At 42.4% G+C, this 22159-nt stretch overlaps 1 protein-coding gene across 1 annotated transcript; it reads left to right on the plus strand.

The window, feature by feature from the left end:
* Positions 1 to 2236: 2236 nt before the first annotated feature.
* Positions 2237 to 19107, plus strand: LOC121547724 (hepatic leukemia factor-like). Its single transcript, XM_041859136.2, has 4 exons — positions 2237 to 2664; positions 3635 to 3994; positions 10006 to 10217; positions 17201 to 19107. The coding sequence occupies exons 1-4, from the start codon at positions 2529 to 2531 to the stop codon at positions 17414 to 17416; spliced, it is 924 nt and encodes a 307-aa protein (XP_041715070.1). The 5' UTR covers positions 2237 to 2528; the 3' UTR covers positions 17417 to 19107.
* Positions 19108 to 22159: the final 3052 nt, after the last annotated feature.

A 22159-nucleotide genomic window follows, 5' to 3' on the forward strand; every position in this document is an offset into this window, starting at 1 on the left:
CTCAATCCAATTGAGATTGTTTTGGATGAGTTGGACCGCAGAGTGAAGGAAAAGCAGCCAACAAGTGCTCAGCATATTTGGGAACTCCTTCAAGACTGTTGGAAAAGCATTCCAGGTGAAGCTGGTTGAGAGAATGCCAAGAGTGTACAAAGCTGTCATCAAGGCAAAGGGTTGCTACTTTGAAGAATCTAAAATCTAAAATATATTTTGATTTGTTTAACACTTTCTTGGTAAACAAATGATTCCATACGTGTCATTTCATAGTTTTGATGTCTTCACTATTATTCTACAATGTAGAAAATAGTAAAACTAAAGAAAAACCCTTGAATGTGTAGGTGTGTCCAAAATGTTGACTGGTACTGTATGTGGGGAAAAAATGGTTGCCTTACTTTAGTGAAATTTGTCACGTGTTTCACATATGAGGACGAGCTTCTCATATTGAGAACAGTGGATTCAAAACTAACGCACCTTGCATCTATTTTGAACAACGCCATTGAAGGCCTACATAATGTAATTAAAGTGTACACACAATCTCTGATATTATGCCAATAGCTTATTACTCCCTCTGCACATTCAAGTGATAAATAGCCCTACTTTGTCGGCTTCTCTGAACTCCTTTTGACAGGATTTAAATTCGAGAAATTATAGTCTGTAGGGCCTAGGACTAGGTCTATTCTAATCTAGTAGGTAACTTCCATACGAATTAGTCTGAAACGCGATGGGCTATATAGAAACAGTGTTGTTGATAGGCTATTTATCCTCCTTCCGTCAGTAAAATAGCCTAATTGCTAGAGAGAGAGAGAGAGAGAGAGAGAGAGAGAGAGAGAGAGAGAGAGAGAGAGAGAGAGAGAGAGAGAGAGAGAGAGAGAGAGAGAGAGAGAGAGAGAGAGAGAGAGAGAGAGAGATACTTGAATCAGTTATAGAACCCATTGCCCTTTATGGTTGTGAGGTCTGGGGTCCGCTCACCAACCAAGAATTCACAAAATGGGACAAACACCAAATTGAGACTCTGCATGCAGAATTCTGCAAAAATATCCTCAGTGTACAACGAAAAACACCAAATAATGCATGCAGAGCAGAATTATGCCAATACCCGCTAATTATCAAAATCCAGAAAAGAGCTGTTAAATTCTATAACCACTTAAAAGGAAGCGATTCCCAAACCTTCCATAACAAAGCTATCACCTACAGAGAGATGAACTTGGAGAACAGTCCCCTAAGTAAGCTGGTCCTGGGGCTCTGTTCACAAACACAAACAGACCCCACAGAGCCCCAGGACAACAACAACAACACAATTAGACCCAACCAAATCATGAGAAAACAAAAAGAGAATTACTTGACACATTGGAAAGAACAAACAAAAAAACAGAGCAACTAGAATGCTATTTGGCCCTAAACAGAGAGTACACAGTGGCAGAATACCTGACCACTGTGACTGACCCAAACTTAAGGAAAGCTTTGACTATGTACAGACTCAGTGAGCATAGCCTTGCTATTGAGAAAGGCCGCCGTAGGCAGACCTGGCTCTCAAGAGAAGACAGGCTATGTGCACACTGCCCACAAAATGAGGTGGAAACTGAGCTGCACTTCCTAACCTCCTGCCAAATCTATGACCATATTAGAGACACATATTTCCCTCAGATTACAGCGATCCACAAAGAATTTGAAAACAAACCCAATTTTGATAAACTCCCTTATCTACTGGGTGAAAAACCACAGTGTGCCATCACAGCTGCAATATTTGTGACCTGTTGCCACAAAAAAAGGGCAACCAGTGAAGAACAAACATCTTTGTAAATTCAACCCATATTTATTTTCCCATTTGTACTTTAACTATTTGCACATTGTTACAACACTGTATATATACATAATATGACATTTGAAATGTATTTACTCTTTTGTAACTTCTGAGTGTAATGTTTATTGTTAACATTTATTGTTTATTTCACTTTTGTTTACTATCTACTTCACTTGCCTTGGCAATGTTAACATACGTTTCCCATGCCAATAAAGCCCTTAAATTGAATTGAATTGAATTGAATTGAATTGAATTGAATTAGAGAGAGAGAGAGAGAGAGAGAGAGAGAGAGAGAGAGAGAGATGGATGGATGGAGAGAGTGAGAGAGAGAGAGAGAGAGAGAGAGAGAGAGAGATGGATGGATGGAGAGAGTGGAGAGAGAGAGAGGCGGTATCTCAGGGTTTGACGTCACATACCTCAGTTTTCACATGGTATGAATGGGTGAACGGGACGAGGCTATCTCTGCCTTCTACTGTAGACGACAGCGCTATTGGAATAGCGGGTGGCACTGGAAGCAGCTTTGCACGCAATCTTCCCACTGGGTTTTATTTCTCGATATATCCGCAGTTGTTGGGGTCGAAATCGACCTGTGATTTCGATTTATTTTTTCGATACACTTGAATGTTTAGTATTTTGTATTAGCCTACCTGCAAGCAATAATAACCCAGGACCAGGTTTAGTGATTTTCTTGACAGCTGAAGGATTTTTTTGACAGCTGAAGGAAGACGAGATGGATAAAATAGTGTCCAGACATCTCCCGGTGAATCCAAGGTTTCTACCTACGTCGAATCACTGCGTATTGAAGTCTCTACTGGAGAACCCCATGAAGCTACCCCTCCTCCAACAACATGAACAACAACATGAAGGTAAGAAATAGCCTACGTTTATTTTACTCTGTTCTATTCTATTGCTTTCTATTATTTTCTAGAATATATAATTACTTATCTCAAACTTAAATTGTCTTTATTGTTATAGAGACAATTTGTTTATTTACGTTGTTTATTTATGTATTGTATAGTTTATTTATAGGATTAGCTACTTGTATCTATGAACTCGCTTTGCTCCAGGTAAATAGCGTAAAGAATGCATTTTGAAATATACTCTAAAGGCCTATAGCCAACATTAATTTTAGAAATCATCGATCAAATTGATAATGATTTGCTTCAGTGTCCTTACCTAATGGAATACAGGCATATAGATATAGTTCATATAAAGTTACCATATACTTGTGTGCCTGTCTGTATGTGCCCAAACCAGCTCTACCAGTAGGCCTACAGTAGCTAAGTTTTCTGATATTAGTCACCTGACAACACTTGACAAATTCATTAGCTAGCAATTAACTACCACTTATGATTCCTAAATTAATGTATTTAATTATATAGCTAGCACAGTGACTATCACTATCAGTGATGTATGTTGATGCAGTGGTTTTATTGATTGAAAGTATGATACTTTGAGTGATAGGGATGTAGCAATAGATATTGCTATGAAGTAACGTTATCAAAGCAAGTATAGGGGTTCACGTCTGAATATCAGGTTTTTTGCTCCTCAAAAACCAGTTATCCAAACCAGTTAACCCTGAATATGAGCCGCTGCATACCATACATAGAGGATACTTTAGTCTCCCCAAAAAACAGATACAAGAAATAGATACTGCACATTCAATACCAGCTTACAAGCCTCACGATTGTGCAGCACATTATTTTACAGTACTGTTTCTGCTGTAATCAAATTTCTGTACCTTAAAGTAAAGCGCTACCATTGTCTTTATAGATGAGCGTTGTTTTTTCGGTGTCTTGGTACTAACTGTGGACCTCCCCCCAATGTCCACTTTAGGATTTGAGAAGGAGCGAGAGAAGGAGAAGAATTTGGATGAGGAGAGGAGTGCCCCACAGTCAGCCTTCCTGGGGCCCACGCTGTGGAACAAGACTCTCCCCTACGATGGAGACAACTTCCAGCTGGAGTACATGGATCTGGACGAGTTCCTGTCGGAAAACGGCCTTCCCTCTGAACTCGCCGTCTCCACCCACCACGACCAGCACCAATCACAGTCCCAGCACCAGACTTCAATCATGTCACAAGCCCTGCCCACTCCGTCGCCCTCTGTGATCGACCTTAGCAACCATGCCAGCGCTTCGACGTCGGTACACACAAGCATGGGCGCACAGAACTGTCTCCCTAGCCTCACCAGAGCAGGTGTGTAAAAAACACACACACACATCAACACACACAGGGAAAAAAGGATAAGACCCACATCCTCTGATTGTCTGTACAGTAGACATCTGAAAGACACTTCTAGCTCATATAATACAATATCAACCACAGCTCCGTAAGAATAGAGTAGGACTACTTTATTAGGTTTCTTAGAAGAGGCCTCAAACCCAGAATGGAAAAAGTGTGAAATTCAAATGTTGTGACCTGTGAGTCAAATAAAATAAAATTGTATTTGTCACATGCGCCGATGTCAAAGCGACGTGTATGCGGTAGGCGAAGTCAAGAGCAGGACACCGAGGTACTGGCAGATACTTTACTGGATACAGTGCAAATCCAAAGTACAAAGGCAACCTCATACAGAGAGGAACGATACAACCCGCACACATGGGCAACTGCCGAAAAGACCAAAACAATTACGCACAATACACAATGAGAAACAGAGGGTTATAAAGGGAACACAATAAAACATAATGGGAAACAGGTGTAAACAATAAAGACCAAACAAGACAAACACCGAAACATAGATCGGCATCTAGTACTCCGGGGACGACGAACGCCGAAGCCTGCCCGAGCAAGGAGGAGGAGCAGCCTCGGCTGAATCCGTGACAGCCGAATACAACAGGTGTAGACCTTACAGTGAAATGCTTACTTACAAGCCCTTAACCGACAATGTAGTTTTAAGAAAAATAAGTGTTAAGTAAAAAATAGATAAGTAAAAAATGTAAATAACAAATAATTAAAGAGCAGCAGTAAAATAACAGTAGTGAGGCTATATACAGGGGGTACCGGTACAGAGTCAATGTGCGGGGGCACAGGTTAGTCGAGGTAATTGAGGTAATAAGTACACTACCGTTCAAAATTTTTGGGTCACTTAGAAATGTCCTTGTTTTCGAAAGAAAAGCAATTTTTTTAAATAACATTAAAATAACGTCAAATTGATCAGAAATACAGTGTAGACATTCTTAATGTTGTAAATGGCTATTGTAGCTCAAAACGGCTGATTTTTTTATGGAATATCTACATAGGCGTACAGAGGCCCATTATCAGCAACCATCAGTCCTGTGTTCCAATGGCACGTTGTGTTGCTAATCCAAGTTTATCATTTTAAAAGGCTAATTGATAATTAGAAAACCCTTTTGCAATTATTGTTAGCACAGCTGAAAACTGTTGTGTTGATTAAAGAAGCAATAAAACTGGCCTTCTTGAGACTAGTTGAGTATCTGGAGCATCAGCAATTATGGGTTCGATTACAGGCTCAAAATGGCCAGAAACAAATAACTTTCTTCTGAAACTCGTCAGTCTATTCTTGTTCTGAGATATGAAGGCTATTCCATGCAAGAAATTGCCAAGAAACTGAAGATCTCGTACAACACTGTGTACTACTCCCTTCACAGAACAGCGCAAAGAAAAAGCTCAGACTGGCCAATAAAAAGAAAAGATTAAGATGGGCAGTCTGAGAAATGGCTTTTTCTTTGCAACTCTGCCTAGAAGGTCAGCATCCCAGAGTCACCTCTTCACTATTTAATGAAGCTACCAGTTGAGGACCTGTGAGGTGCCTGTTTCTCAAACTAGACACTCTAATGTATTTGTCCTCTTGCTCAGTTGTGCACCGGCGCCTCCCACTCCTCTTTCTATTCTGGTGAGAGCCAGTTTGCCCTGTTCTGTGAAGGGAGTAGTACACAGCTGTTAAGAAGCCTTTTGGACCTAGACCTGGCACCCCGGTACCGCCTGCTGTGCGGTAGCAGAGAGAACATTCTATGACTAGGGTGGCCCTCTGGTGTAGAGGTCCTGGATGGCAGGAAGCTTGGCCCCAGTGATGTACTGGGCCGTACGCACAACCCTCTGTAGTGCCTTGCTCGGAGGCCGAGCTTTTGCCATACCAGGCGGTGATGCAACCAGTCAGGGTGCTCTCGATGGTGCAGCTGTATAACTTTTTGAGGATCTGAGGACCCATGCCAAATCTTTTCAGTCTCCTGAGGGGGAATAGGCTTTGTCGTGCCCTCTTCACGACTGTCTTGGTGTGTTTGGACCATGATAGTTGGTTGGTGATGTGGACACCAAGGAACTTGAAGCTCTCAACCTGCTCCACTACAGCCCCGTCGATGAGAATGGGGGCGTGCTCGGTCCTCTTATTTTTCATGCAGTCCACAATCATCTCCTTTGTCTTGATCACATTGAGGGAGAGGTTGTTATCCTGGCACCACACGCCAGGTCTCTGACCTCCTCCCTATAGGCTGTCTCATCGTTGTCGGTGATCAGGCCTACCACTGTTGTGTCGTCTGCAAACATAATGATGGTGTTGGAGTCGTCCCTGGCCATGCAGTCATGGGTGAACAGGGAGTACAGGAGGGGACTGAGCACGCACCCCTGTGGGGCCCCCGTGATGAGGATCAGCGTGCCAGATGTGTTGTTACCTACCCTTACCACCTGGGGGTGGCCCGTCAGGAAGTCCAGGATCCAGTTGCAGAGGGAGGTGTTTAATCCCAGGGTCCTTTTTTAGTTATGAGCTTTGAGGGCACTATGGTGTTGAACGCTGAGCTGTAGTCAATGAATAGCATTCTCACGTAGGTGTTCCTTTTGTCCAGGTGGGAAAGGGTAGTGTGGAGTGCAATAGAGATTGCATAATCTGTGGATCTGTTGGGGCGGTATGCAAATTGGAGTGGGTCTAGGGTTTCTGGGATAATGGTATTGAGTGTGTGTGTTTGTGTGTTTCCTCTGTCTATGCCCCTAATCGAAAGATTGCATGTTTGAATCCTCTAGCCGACAAGGTGAAACATCTGCCGATGTGCCCTTGAGCAAGGCACTTAACCCTAATTGTTCCAGGCTCTCCGTTGATAATGGCAGACCCTGGCTGTGACCCCACTAGCTCAACTAATTAGTGTACTGTTCTGTTCATTAGTCACTAATCTGAAGCACTTCTGTTCTGATAGGCAGGTGTTAGACACTTCTGAAAAGCATAGATTGCCTTGTCTTAATTTAAGTTCAATCTTAACCCTGGAGGTCAAATCTCTCTCTGTACATCACTTCAGCTAATTAGTGTAATGTTCTGTTCAAGACTCACTCATTTGAAGTACTTCTGTTCTGAGAGGCAGCTGCTGATTAGCAGGTTCTGAGAGGCAGGTGTTGATTAGCAGGTTCTGAGAGGCAGGTGTTGATTAGCAGGTTCTGAGGGGCAGCTGTTGATTAGCAGGTTCTGAGAGGCAGCTGTTGATTAGCAGGTTCTGAGGGGCAGCTGTTGATTAGCAGGTTCTGAGAGGCAGCTGTTGATTAGCAGGTTCTGAGAGGCAGCTGTTGATTAGCAGGTTCTGAGAGGCAGCTGTTGATTAGCAGGTTCTGAGAGGCAGCTGTTGATTAGCAGGTTCTGAGGGGCAGGTGTTGATTAGCAGGTGCTATACACACTCAGTTCTAATAAACATAAGTTGCCTTCTCTTGATTTGTGAAATCTTCACCTTGGGGCTGGAGGTCAAATCTTTCTGTACATCCCAGTATAGCTGAGCTGAGCTACGTATAGATCTATCTACAGTGCATTCCGAAAGTATTCAGACCCCTTCACTTTTTCCGCATTTTGTTATGTTACAGCCTTATTCTAAAATGGAGAAGAAGAAAAAAATCCCTCATCAATCTACACACAATACCCATAATGACAAAGTGAAAACAGGTTTTTACAATAAAAATTAATTTACAAAAATAAATACCTAATTTACATAAGTATTCAGACCCTTTGCTATGAGACTTGAAATTGAGCTCAGGTGCATCGTGTTTCCATTGATCATCCTTAAGATGTTTCTACAACTTGATTGGAGTCCACCTGTGGTAAATTATATTGATTGGACATGATTTGGAAAGGCACACACCTGTCTATATAAGGTCCCACAGTTGACAGTGCATGTCAGAGCAAATACCATGAGGTCGATGGAATTGTCCGTAGAGCTCCGAGACAGGATTGTGTCGAGGCACAGATCTGGGGAAGGGTACCAAAAAAATGTCTGCAGCATTGAAGGTCCCCAAGAACACAGTGGCCTCCATCATTCTTAAATGGAAGAAGTTTGGAACCACCAAGACTCTTCCTAGAGCTGGCCGCCCTGAACAATCGGGGGAGAAGGGCCTTGGTCGGGGAGGTGACCAAGAACCCGATGGTCACTCTGACAGAGCTCCAGAGTTCCTCTGTGGAGATGGGAGAACCTTCCAGAAGGACAACCATCTCTGCAGCAGTAGAGTGACCAGACGGAAGCCACTCCTCAGTAAAAGGCACATGACAGCCCACTTGGAGCTTGCAAAAATGGCACCTAAAGGACTCTCAGACCATGAGAAACAAGATTCTCTGGTCTGATGAAACCAAGATTGAACTCTTTGGCCTGAATGCCTAGTGTCACATCTGGAGGAAACCTGGCACCATCCCTACGGTGAAGCATGGTGGTGGCAGCATCATGCTGTGGGGATGTTGTTCAGCAGCAGGGACTGGGAGACTAGTCAGGATCGAGGGAAAGATGAACGGAGCAAAGTACAGAGAGATCCTTGATAAAAACCTGTTCCAGAGCGCTCAGGACCTCAGACTGAGGTGAAGGTTCAACTTCCAACTGGATAACGACCCTAAGCACACAGCCAAGACAACGCAGGAGTGGCTTCGGGACAAGTCTCTGAATGTCCTTGAGTGGACCCAGCCAGAGCCCGGACTTGAACCCGATCTAACATCTCTGGAGAGACCTGAAAATAGCTGTGCAGCGACGCTCCCCATCCAACCTGACAGAGCTTGAGAGGATCTGCAGAGAAGAATGGGAGAAACTCCCCAAATACAGGTGTGCTTGTAGCGTCATACCAAATAAGACTCAAGGCTGTAATCGCTGCCAAAGGTGCTTCAACAAAGTACTGAGTAAAGGGTCTGAATACTTATGTAAATGTCATATTTGAAAAAAAATGTTGGGGGGGTATTAATTTGCAAAACATTCTAAAAACCTGTTTTTGGTTTGTCATTATGGGGTATTGTGTAGATTGATAAGGCAAAAAAAACAATTTAATCAATTTTAGAAAAGGCTGTAACTTAACAAAATGTTGAAAAAGGCAAGGGGTCTGAATACTTTCCGAATGTACTGTATATGTCTCAGGCAGCATCAGTGTAATTAATCTCGTCCACCAGCTGTCTCTCTCTCTCTCTCTCTGGTATCAATTGAGCCTGGGGACGAGGTTAGTTAAGTAAGTATGTAAGCCTTGGACAAATAAGCCCAGTCCGAGCCAGAACAGCCCATAGGGGCAGGAGCCTATCTCCTGTTTCTGTAGTGTGAGGCAGCTTGATGTACAAGTACACCCCCTGGACAGGACACTAGTAAGAGTGTTCTCTTTATAACTATTATACCTCGGCTCAGGTTAGAGAAGGGCCTAGTCGTCACGTCAGGTTCAGATTGAGGTTGAGATGTCATTTGAACGCTGAAAAGGAGCAGGGCCTCTGGCACTTTCTCCCATCTCACACCAGCTGGTCTCCAGCCTCAAGCCACTCAATGCAAATATATACTTACATGCATAATGCTTATGTAAGGACAGCGGTCAGAGACCGGTGGATACAGACTTATAATATAAGTCCTGTCCACATAACCATTTTCAAAACCAATGTGCTACTGTCCAGTAGTTGGTTCAGAGTTTATTCTGGATGGGAATTGGAGGTGGAAGAAGTTGAGGTTTCACAGACTGGCAAACTTTTAGGTTGTGTGTTAGCTTTGTGTCTTGTGCCCCCCGGTGGCCGCAGTTTGTCACTACTACTGGATACATTATAATAACAATGGAACTATTTATGGTGCTATGAATAAAAATGCACTACTTTCAACTTGTCACATTGATTTTGCTCAAGTTGAACTTTTATCATGAATGTTTTGAGAATAGTGCGCCAAACCACCAACCCCCCAAAATATGTAGTGGTCATTTCTGTAATTCTATCAAATACATTTCTATAGCCTACTTCCATGTATCTAACTTCCTACTGTCCTCCTACTCCCCCTCACCAGCCCTGCCGTCCAGAAACACTCCCAGCCCCATCGACCCAGAGTCCATCCAGGTGCCAGTGAGCTATGTGCCTGACCCTGCTGACTTGGTTTTGTCCAGCGTACCTGGGCAGGATATGTTCGACCCCCGTAAACGCAAGTTCGCCCCCGAGGAGCTCAAACCACAGCCCATGTTCAAGAAGGCCCGCAAGGTGTTATTCCCCGACGACATGAAGGTATGTGTGTGTGTCTCTGTGTGTGTCTCTGTGTGTGTACGTGTGTGTGTCTCTGTGTGTGTGTCTCTGTGTGTGTGTCTCTGTGTGTGTGTCTCTCTGTGTGTGTCTCTCTGTGTGTGTCTCTGTGTGTGTGTCTCTCTGTGTGTCTCTGTGTGTGTGTCTCTCTGTGTGTACGTGTGTGTGTCTCTGTGTGTGTGTCACATCTACTAATCTATCAGATTGTTTAGCGCTGTGTCATCCCTGACTATGAAACGGGTATATCCGGCCATCTTCTATTATTGATCAATAGATTATTCATAGATAATAATCACAGTGGGTGTAGTAGACCATAGCATGTAGTTATTGTAGTAGACCACAGCATGTAGTTATTGTAGTAGACCATAGCATGTAGTTATTGTAGTAGACCATAGCATGTAGTTAGTGTAGTAGACCATAGCATGTAGTTAGTGTAGTAGACCATAGCAATTAGTTAGTGTAGTAGACCATAGCGTGTAGTAGACCACCGCGTGTAGTTAGTGTAGTAGACCACCGCGTGTAGTTAGTGTAGTAGACCACGGCATGTAGTTATTGTAGCAGACCACAGCATGTAGTTATTGTAGCAGACCATAGCATGTAGTTATTGTAGCAGACCATAGCATGTAGTTAGTGTAGTAGACCATAGCGTGTAGTAGACCACCGCGTGTAGTTAGTGTAGTAGACCACCGCGTGTAGTTAGTGTAGTAGACCACAGCATGTAGTTAGTGTAGTAGACCACAGCATGTAGTTAGTGTAATAGACCATAGCATGTAGTTAGTGTAGTAGACCATAGCATGTAGTTAGTGTAGTAGACCATAGCATGTAGTTAGTGTAGTAGACCATAGCGTGTAGTAGACCACCGCGTGTAGTTAGTGTAGTAGACCACCGCGTGTAGTTAGTGTAGTAGACCACAGCATGTAGTTAGTGTAGTAGACCACAGCATGTAGTTAGTGTAATAGACCATAGCATGTAGTTAGTGTAGTAGACCATAGCATGTAGTTAGTGTAGTAGACCATAGCATGTAGTTAGTGTAGTAGACCATAGCATGTAGTTAGTGTAGTAGACCATAGCATGTAGTTAGTGTAGTAGGCCATAGCATGTAGTTAGTGTAGTAGACCATAGCATGTAGTTAGTGTAGTAGACCATAGCATGTAGTTAGTGTAGTAGACCATAGCATGTAGTTAGTGTAGTAGACCATAGCGTGTAGTTAGTGTAGTAGACCATAGCATGTAGTTAGTGTAGTAGACCATAGCATGTAGTTAGTGTAGTAGACCATAGCATGTAGTTAGTGTAGTAGACCATAGCGTGTAGTAGACCACCGCGTGTAGTTAGTGTAGTAGACCACCGCGTGTAGTTAGTGTAGTAGACCACGGCATGTAGTTATTGTAGCAGACCACAGCATGTAGTTATTGTAGCAGACCATAGCATGTAGTTATTGTAGCAGACCATAGCATGTAGTTAGTGTAGTAGACCATAGCGTGTAGTAGACCACCGCGTGTAGTTAGTGTAGTAGACCACCGCGTGTAGTTAGTGTAGTAGACCACAGCATGTAGTTAGTGTAGTAGACCACAGCATGTAGTTAGTGTAATAGACCATAGCATGTAGTTAGTGTAGTAGACCATAGCATGTAGTTAGTGTAGTAGACCATAGCATGTAGTTAGTGTAGTAGACCATAGCGTGTAGTAGACCACCGCGTGTAGTTAGTGTAGTAGACCACCGCGTGTAGTTAGTGTAGTAGACCATAGCATGTAGTTAGTGTAGTAGACCATAGCATGTAGTTAGTGTAGTAGACCATAGCATGTAGTTAGTGTAGTAGACCATAGCGTGTAGTAGACCACCGCGTGTAGTTAGTGTAGTAGACCACCGCGTGTAGTTAGTGTAGTAGACCACAGCATGTAGTTAGTGTAGTAGACCACAGCATGTAGTTAGTGTAATAGACCATAGCATGTAGTTAGTGTAGTAGACCATAGCATGTAGTTAGTGTAGTAGACCATAGCATGTAGTTAGTGTAGTAGACCATAGCATGTAGTTAGTGTAGTAGACCATAGCATGTAGTTAGTGTAGTAGGCCATAGCATGTAGTTAGTGTAGTAGACCATAGCATGTAGTTAGTGTAGTAGACCATAGCATGTAGTTAGTGTAGTAGACCATAGCATGTAGTTAGTGTAGTAGACCATAGCGTGTAGTTAGTGTAGTAGACCATAGCATGTAGTTAGTGTAGTAGACCACAGCATGTAGTTAGTGTAGTAGACCATAGCATGTAGTTAGTGTAGTAGACCATAGCGTGTAGTAGACCACCGCGTGTAGTTAGTGTAGTAGACCACCGCGTGTAGTTAGTGTAGTAGACCACGGCATGTAGTTATTGTAGCAGACCACAGCATGTAGTTATTGTAGCAGACCATAGCATGTAGTTATTGTAGCAGACCATAGCATGTAGTTAGTGTAGTAGACCATAGCGTGTAGTAGACCACCGCGTGTAGTTAGTGTAGTAGACCACCGCGTGTAGTTAGTGTAGTAGACCACAGCATGTAGTTAGTGTAGTAGACCACAGCATGTAGTTAGTGTAATAGACCATAGCATGTAGTTAGTGTAGTAGACCATAGCATGTAGTTAGTGTAGTAGACCATAGCATGTAGTTAGTGTAGTAGACCATAGCGTGTAGTAGACCACCGCGTGTAGTTAGTGTAGTAGACCACCGCGTGTAGTTAGTGTAGTAGACCACATCATGTAGTTAGTGTAGTAGACCACAGCATGTAGTTAGTGTAATAGACCATAGCATGTAGTTAGTGTAGTAGACCATAGCATGTAGTTAGTGTAGTAGACCATAGCATGTAGTTAGTGTAGTAGACCATAGCATGTAGTTAGTGTAGTAGGCCATAGCATGTAGTTAGTGTAGTAGACCATAGCATGTAGTTAGTGTAGTAGACCATAGCATGTAGTTAGTGTAGTAGACCATAGCATGTAGTTAGTTACTAGACCATAGCGTGTAGTTAGTGTAGTAGACCATAGCGTGTAGTTAGTGTAGTAGATCATAGTGTGTAGTTAGTGTAGTAGACCACAGCGTGTAGTTAGTGTAGTAGATCATAGTGTGTAGTTAGTGTAGTAGACCACATCGTGTAGTTAGTGTAGTTAGTGTAGTAGACCACAGCGTGTAGTTAGTGTAGCAGACCACAGTGTGTAGTTAGTGTAGCAGACAATAGTATGTAGTTAGTGTAGTAGACCACAGCGTGTAGTTAGTGTAGTAGACCATAGCATGTAGTTAGTGTAGTAGACCATAGCATGTAGTTAGTGTAGTAGACCACAGCGTGTAGTTAGTGTAGCAGACCACAGCGTGTAGTTAGTGTAGCAGACAATAGCATGTAGTTAGTGTAGTAGACCACAGCGTGTAGTTAGTGTAGTAGACCATAGCATGTAGTTAGTGTAGTAGACCATAGCATGTAGTTAGTGTAGTAGACCATAGCATATAGTTAGTGTAGTAGACCATAGCATGTAGTTAGTGTAGTAGACCATAGCATGTAGTTAGTGTAGTAGACCATAGCATGTAGTTGGTGTAGTAGACCATAGCATGTAGTTAGTGTAGTAGATCATAGCATGTAGTTAGTGTAGTAGACCATAGTGTTTAGTTAGTGTAATAGACCATAGCGTGTAGTTAGTTAGTAGACCATAGCATGTAGTTAGTTAGTAGACCATAGCATGTAGTTAGTGTAGTAGACTATATATTGTAGTTAGTGTAGTAGACCATAGCATGTAGTTAGTGTAGTAGACCATAGCGTGTAGTTAGTGTAGTAGACCATAGCATCTAGTTAGTGTAGTAGACCACAGCATGTAGTTAGTGGGGTAGACCATAGCATGTAGTTAGTGTAGTAGACCATAGCGTGTAGTTAGTGTAGTAGACCACAGCATGTAGTTAGTGGGGTAGACCATAGCATGTAGTTAGTGTAGTAGACCATAGCGTGTAGTTAGTTAGTAGACCATAGCATGTAGTTAGTTAGTTAGACCATAGCATGTAGTTAGTGTAGTAGACCATAGCATGTAGTTAGTGTAGTAGACCATAGCATGTAGTTAGTGTAGTAGACCATAGCGTGTAGTTAGTGTAGTAGACCATAGCATGTAGTTAGTGTAGTAGACCATAGCATGTAGTTAGTGTAGTAGACCACAGCATGTAGTTAGTGGGGTAGACCATAGCATGTAGTTAGTGTAGTAGACCATAGTGTGTAGTTAGTTAGTAGACCATAGCATGTAGTTAGTTAGTTAGACCATAGCATGTAGTTAGTGTAGTAGACCATAGCATGTAGTTAGTGTAGTAGACCATAGCATGTAGTTAGTGTAGTAGACCATAGTGTGTAGTTAGTTAGTAGACTATAGCATGTAGTTAGTTAGTTAGACCATAGCATGTAGTTAGTGTAGTAGACCATAGCATGTAGTTAGTGTAGTAGACCATAGTGTGTAGTTAGTGTAATAGACCATAGCATGTAGTTAGTATACTAGACCATAGCGTGTAGTTAGTTAGTAGACCATAGCATGTAGTTAGTTAGTAGACCATTGCATGTAGTTAGTGTAGTAGAATATAGCGTGTATTTAGTGTAGTAGAATATAGCGTGTAGTTAGTTAGTAGACCATAACGTGTAGTTAGTTAGTAGACCATAGCGTGTAGTTAGTGTAGTACACCATAGCGTGTAGTTAATGTAGTAGACCATAGCGTGTAGTTAGTAGACCATAGCGTGTAGTTAGTGTAATAGACCCTAGCATGTAGTTAGTGTAGTAGACCATAGCATGTAGTTAGTGTAATAGACCATAGCGTGTAGTTAGTTAGTAGACCATAGCATGTAGTTAATTAGTAGACCATATCATGTAGTTAGTGTAGTAGACCATATCATGTAGTTAGTGTAATAGACCATAGCATGTAGTTAGTGTAGTAGACCATAGCATGTAGTTAGTTAGTAGACCATAACATGTAGTTAGTGTAGTAGACTATATATTGTAGTTAGTGAAGTAGACCATAGCATGTAGTTAGTTAGTAGACCATAGCATGTAGTTAGTTAGTAGACCATAGCATGTAGTTAGTTAGTAGACCATAGCGTGTAGTTAGTTAGTAGACCATAGCGTGTAGTTAGTGTAATAGACCATAGCATGTAGTTAGTGTAATAGACCATAGCGTGTAGTTAGTTAGTAGACCATAGCATGTAGTTAGTTAGTAGACCATAGCATGTAGTTAGTGTAGTAGACTATATATTGTAGTTAGTGTAGTAGACCATAGTGTGTAGTTAGTGTAGTAGACCATAGCATGTAGTTAGTTAGTAGACCATAGTGTGTAGTTAGTGTAGTAGACCGTAGCGTGTAGTTAGTTAGTAGACCATAGCATGTAGTTAGTTAGTAGACCATAGCATGTAGTTAGTGTAGTAGACTATATATTGTAGTTAGTGTAGTAGACCATAGCATGTAGTTAGTTAGTAGACCATAGTGTGTAGTTAGTGTAGTAGACCGTAGCGTGTAGTTAGTGTAGTAGACCATAGCGTGTAGTTAGTGTAGTAGACCATAGCGTGTAGTTAGTGTAGTAGACCGTAGCATATAGTTAGTGTAGTAGATCATAGTGTGTAGTTAGTGTAGTAGACCATAGTGTGTAGTAGACCGTAGCATGTAGTTAGTGTAGTGGACCATAGCATGTAGTTAGTGTAGTAGACCATAGCGTGTAGTAGACCATAGTGTGTAGTTAGTGTAGTAGACCGTAGCATATAGTTAGTGTAGTAGACCATAGCGTGTAGTAGACCGTAGCATGTAGTTAGTGTAGTGGACCATAGCATGTAGTTAATAGCATGTAGTTAGTGTAGTAGACCAAAGCGTGTACACACAGAGCCGTTAACACTGATTATAGTTTGGTTTCTCCACCACACTGCTCTCGCTCTCTCTCTCTCTCTCTCTCTCTCTCTCTCCTGTCTCCGTCTCCGTCTCCGTCTCCGTCTCCGTCTGTCTCCGTCTCCGTCTCCGTCTCTCTGTCTCTGTCTCTGTCTCTGTCTCTGTCTCTGTCTCTCTCTCTCTCTCTCTCTCTCTCTCTCTCTGTCTCCGTCTCCGTCTCCGTCTCCGTCTCCGTCTCTCTCTCTCTGTCTCTGTCTCTGTCTCTCTCTCTCTCTCTCTCTCTCTCTCTCTCTCTCTCTGTCTCCGTCTCCGTCTCCGTCTCCGTCTCTCTCTCTCTGTCTCTGTCTCTGTCTCTCTCTCTCTCTCTCTCTGTCTCTGTCTCTCTCTTCTCACTAGCTGCTTCCATCAGCTCTCATCTGAGCCTGACCCTATTTGCACCCTTCCCATTGGTCAGATCTGTGGTCCAGATCTGTGGTCCAGAAAAGAGGCTTAGCTGGTCTTGCATTCATCCCAAGAACGCCCTGTGTGATTAATCTCTCTCGCTCTCGCTCTCTCTCTCTCTCTCTCTCTCTCTCTCTCTCTCTCGTCTCTGTCTCTCTCTCTCTCTCTCTCTCTCTCTCTCTCTTATCTCTCTCTCTCTCTCTCTCCCTCTCTCCCTCTCTCTCTCTCTCTCTCTCTCTCTCCCTCTGTCCTCTGTCAGACTAAGGGGATTTGCCTTTTATAATGTATTCACATAAAGGTGGATCCATGCATGGCTTTAGTCCAGTAATGAATTGACTGAAAGCTGATTGTGCAGCCATGCAAAGGTTATGGGAAAACTCCACTAGCTGCCAGACCGAGAGGAGGGGTCATTTTCTAATGGGAGATGTCTATCTCTGACAGTTAGCATATGGGTGTGTTTGATTTTTGGCTTCGGTTTTTGAGATTTGTAGTTCAGCTGTTTTCAACACAGCAATAAGTCAATGAAAAGTTGTCTAAAGCTGCCAGTCCAGTTAACACAATTATATCAAATATGTGGTTATTTTTAAAATAATCATATTGCTCATCGGTAGTGTATAATTAAGTAAATTTCCCCTCTTTTAACTCCCACTCTCTTCCCTTGCACCTCTCGTGCAGGATGACAGGTATTGGGTGAGGCGTAAGAAGAACAATGTGGCTGCCAAGAGGTCACGGGACGCCCGTCGACTCAAAGAGAACCAGATCGCCATCCGAGCGGGTTTCCTTGAGAAGGAGAACTCCGCCCTGAGGATGGAGGTGGCCGATCTGAGGAGAGAGCTGGGGCGTACCAAGAACATAGTGGCCAAGTACCAGGCCACACACAGACCTCTGTAATGGGACTGAGACAGAATACACTCACACATACACACAGACACACAGCCCTGTTGCCCAGGCCCTCATTCATCCCTGAACACCCCCTGAAACATGAGGCTGAGTGGCTGAGCTTACACCTGTCTGAGACCTCCACCCGATCCATGTCCTCCGCTCCCTCCCTGCCCCAAAACTGCCCCCACCCACACACAACCTAGGAACTGCCTCCTACCATCTCACAACTCGTATCAAGAGATTGAAGGACAATATGATTTAGGCTCAGTAGCACATTTCTACTCATTTTCTATACCATATATCTCACCCTCATACATGTCTCTCTGAGATTGGCACTTGTGAGGGAAAGCAGGTAGCTTTCTGTACAGTCTATGAGTAAGAAACTGAATTTTATTTCTGGTCGTGTGTTTTTCATTTGGTCTGATGTAATGTATCTGTCCACACATGGCTAGTGTCTATTTTGTGTTATTTTCCAAATTTTTCATGGCTTTTTCTACTGTGGGGTTTGATTTTCTTATGAATATTTACATTTTAGTCATTTAGCAGACGCTCTTATCCAGAGCGACTTATAGTTAGTGAGTGCATACATTTTCATACAGCCCCCTGTGGGAAACGAACCCACAACCCTGGCGTTGCAAGCACCATGCTCTACCAACTGAGGATGTATGTATGTTGAATCTTATGTTACCTACCCTCCTCCCACTCCCTCTTGATCCATAATATATTTTATTGTCTGTGAATGATCTTGTGTTTATGGTTGTACTGGTTTTCTATGGTTTCCAAACTGTAAATGTAGGTTATGTCAGTTGAGATGTCTCCACTGATGTTAACCTGTCCCACTTTATCCCTCTGTTTTGTTCTCCATCAGATAAGCTGTTTGTAATGTGTAAACAATCACTGCACTGCTCACACTTTAAAACCTCTCCCATGCCTACATACTGCTAGCCTGGGTACCCGACTGTTTCTGCATTAAGTAACTCTACGTTGTTGCCTTAGTGAGGCAGACCGGCAGCCAGGCTACTATGATGTCAGCTTCATGTTCCTCTTATAGCAGTGTTATGTATAGCAAAGGTTTCTTTCTAGTTCCTTGTCACCAGATCGCTCTGTTGTACAGAACAACTTTGGGAAGCTAAAGCAATAAGGCAGTATAAGCTCTTGGTCTCCTCTCTACCAAGCCCACTGTCACAGACGCGCATGAAACTGCCCTCTTTATTTCAGCACATGCCCAATTTGTAATGACTTCTATTATTTGATATTATATTTATGTCTTTACATAAACTAGCATGTTTCTATTTGTTGTTCAAGCATTCAGATGTGAACGTTATCAGCATCTGTGCAGTAGGCAATAGTTTTCATTGTTTTATTTTTATTTTCTCAAGCATGACAGGTTCTTGTATGTACGGTGTACGGTGTCCATTTTAGGACAGCTTCTCAGTCCTACTGAGATTCCTGCTGAGACTGTCCTAATATGGACACCGTACAGATGCTCTCCCCATGACCCAATGAGAGATGAATGTAACAGATTTACTACTGTGTATAACAAACTAACACACCTTACGTTGGGTGAATGAATGAATGATGTTGCCTATACAGTACTGTGGAATATACCTTTTAATATATCTCTTTACTACAGACCAAAAGATTACAGTATAGAAAAGATATATTAATATATTAAATGTTTTACTGTTTATACAAAGATATTCTTGTTTTTGTACAGTATTTTTTCCTACATATATCTCCTGTGTATTTAAAAAATGAACTACAGTGGGGAAAAAAAGTATTTAGTCAGCCACCAATTGTGCAAGTTCTCCCACTTAAAAAGATGAGAGAGGCCTGTAATTTTCATCATAGGTACACGTAAACTATGACAAACAAAATGAGGAAAAAAAATCCAGAAAATCACATTGTAGGATTTTTAATGAATTTATTGGCATATGATGGTGGAAAATAAGTATTTGGTCAATAACAAAAGTTTCTCAATACTTTGTTATATACCCTTTGTTGGCAATGACACAGGTCAAACGTTTTCTGTAAGTCTTCACAAGGTTTTCACACACTGTTGCTGGTATTTTGGCCCATTCCTCCATGCAGATCTCCTCTAGAGCAGTGATGTTTTGGGGCTGTCGCTGGGCAACACAGACTTTCAACTCCCTCCAAAGATTTTCTATGGGGTTGAGATCTGGAGACTGGCTAGGCCACTCCAGGACCTTGAAATGCTTCTTACGAAGCCACTCCTTCGTTGCCCGGGCGGTGTGTTTGGGATCATTGTCATGCTGAAAGACCCAGCCACGTTTCATCTTCAATGCCCTTGCTGATGGAAGGAGGGTTTCACTCAAAATCTCACGATACATGGCCCCATTCATTCTTTCCTTTACACGGATCAGTCGTCCTGGTCCCTTTGCAGAAAAACAGCCCCAAAGCATGATGTTTCCAACCCCATGCTTCACAGTAGGTATGGTGTTCTTTGGATGCAACTCAGCATTCTTTGTCCTCCAAACATGACGAGTTGAGTTTTTACCAAAAAGTTATATTTTGGTTTCATCTGACCATATGACATTCTCCCAATCCTCTTCTGGATCATCCAAATGCACTTCAGACGTGCCTGGACATGTACTGGCTTAAGCAGGGGGACACGTCTCGCACTGCAGGATTTTAGTCCCTGGCGGCGTAGTGTGTTACTGATGGTTGGCTTTGTTACTTTGGTCCCAGCTCTCTGCAGGTCATTCACTAGGTCCCCCCGTGTGGTTCTGGGATTTTTGCTCACCGTTCTTGTGATCATTTTGACCCCACGGGGTGAGATCTTGCGTGGAGCCCCAGATCGAGGGAGATTATCAGTGGTCTTGTATGTCTTCCATTTCCTAATAATTGCTCCCACAGTTGATTTCTTCAAACCAAGCTGCTTACCTATTGCAGATTCAGTTTTCCCAGCCTGGTGCAGGTCTACAATTTTGTTTTTGGTGTCCTTTGACAGCTCTTTGGTCTTGGCCATTGTGAAGTTTGGAGTGTGACTGTTTGAGGTTGTGGACAGGTGTCTTTTATACTGATAACAAGTTCAAACAGGTGCCATTAATACAGGTAACGAGTGGAGGACAGAGGAGCCTCTTAAAGAAGAAGTTACAGGTCTGTGAGAGCCAGAAATCTTGCTTGTTTGTAGGTGACCAAATACTTATTTTCCACCATAATTTGCAAATAAATTCATTAAAAATCCTACAATGGGATTTTCTGGATTTTTTTTCCTCAATTTGTCTGTCATAGTTGACGTGTACCTATGATGAAAATTACAGGCCTCTCTCATCTTTTTAAGTGGGAGAACTTGCACAATTGGTGGCTGACTAAATACTTTTTTTCCCCACTGTATGTATATATATTCAGAACTTGTTCACTGCTACCGATGCTGTTCCTCAGATACTTTGCATGGGCATTACTAAAGACTACATTACAAATAAAACGGACAGGCTGTTTTACATAGTAGTCAGACACACCCTTTACCCCCTCCCGCCCACAACAGACAATCTCAAAATGGTTTGCTGTTTTTTATTTTGAAAAGTTTTGTCTTGTATGTTTTGTTGCATTGTTTATTTGCTTTGACGAAGCAGAAGCTCTGTAGTCTAAGAGGAAGATTGATATTGGCATCCCTTTTTAAATTCTTATTTGTATTGTATGTGGTTTTGCCATAGAAGAATGTAATATCCCAACAATAAGCACTTATGTTATGTCTCTTCTTCATTTGTCCCTTTTGTGAGTTTATTCCTACTTACCTCCTGATGTAGGGTTCACTAGACAGAGTACTTATATCCTGATATGTTAGAATCTGTCTTTTTCCAAATATTTCCCCCATGTCTTTTGTATGTTTTTCATGATCAAAATAAAACCGTTGAAATCATCTGCTAGTTATGTGTTATTTTTGGTGATAAACAAGGGGGTGGGGGGGTCAATTTGGAATGAAGCAATGTTGCCAATCCACAAGCTCTTGGTTGGATTCGGTGGTTTCCCAGCATGGCATCAGATGAGGAAAAAAGAAACAAGACAAGACATGATGCAATAACTATCTGAGAAAAATACATCGGAAATATATGTTTTTAAAGAGTCAGATGAGAGAGTAGTCTTTCCTAAAGTAACCACTGGAGGGCGCTCTCCATCCATGGCTGAACTTCAATAGCCTGGTCCCATATCATAGCTTACTACTTTACTACTGCATTATGTGCTGTAGCCAACGCTTCTGGCATTCAGCCATACATTCTTTGGCGTGACAATGAATGATTAGACAGATAGGAGTTGGCTAGCACAATGTGTGTGTGTGTTATACTATACCATGCTGTCTACCGCTCTCTCTCTCTCTACCTCTCTCTCTACCTCTCTCTCTCTCTCTACCTCTCTCTCTCTCTCTACCTCTCTCTCTCTACCTCTCTCTCTCTCTACCTCTCTCTCTCTACCTCTCTCTCTCTCTTTCTCTCTCTACCTCTCTCTCTCTCTACCCCTCTCTCTCTCTACCTCTCTCTCTCTCTACCTCTCTCTCTCTACCTCTCTCTCTCTCTTTCTCTCTCTACCTCTCTCTATACCCCTCTCTCTCTCTACCCCTCTCTCTCTCTCTCAATTCAATTTCAATGGCATGGGAAACATATGTTAACATTGCCAAAGCAAGTGAAGTAGATAGTAAACAAAAGTGAAATAAACAATAAATATTAACAGTAAACATTACACTCAGAAGTTACAAAAGAGTAAAGACATTTCAAATGTCATATTATGTCTATA

The sequence above is a fragment of the Coregonus clupeaformis genome, chromosome 31 (assembly GCF_020615455.1).
Source record: "Coregonus clupeaformis isolate EN_2021a chromosome 31, ASM2061545v1, whole genome shotgun sequence".
Classification (NCBI taxonomy): domain Eukaryota; kingdom Metazoa; phylum Chordata; class Actinopteri; order Salmoniformes; family Salmonidae; genus Coregonus; species Coregonus clupeaformis.

Excerpts from the sequence above, each read along its gene's own strand:
- LOC121547724 (XM_041859136.2), top strand. The coding sequence starts at position 2,529 with ATGGATAAAATAGTGTCCAGACATCTCCCGGTGAATCCAAGGTTTCTA. Across the intron at positions 2,665-3,634 it reads ACATGAACAACAACATGAAG|GATTTGAGAAGGAGCGAGAG; the intron begins GTAAGAAATAGC and ends TGTCCACTTTAG. Across the intron at positions 10,218-17,200 it reads TATTCCCCGACGACATGAAG|GATGACAGGTATTGGGTGAG; the intron begins GTATGTGTGTGT and ends CCTCTCGTGCAG.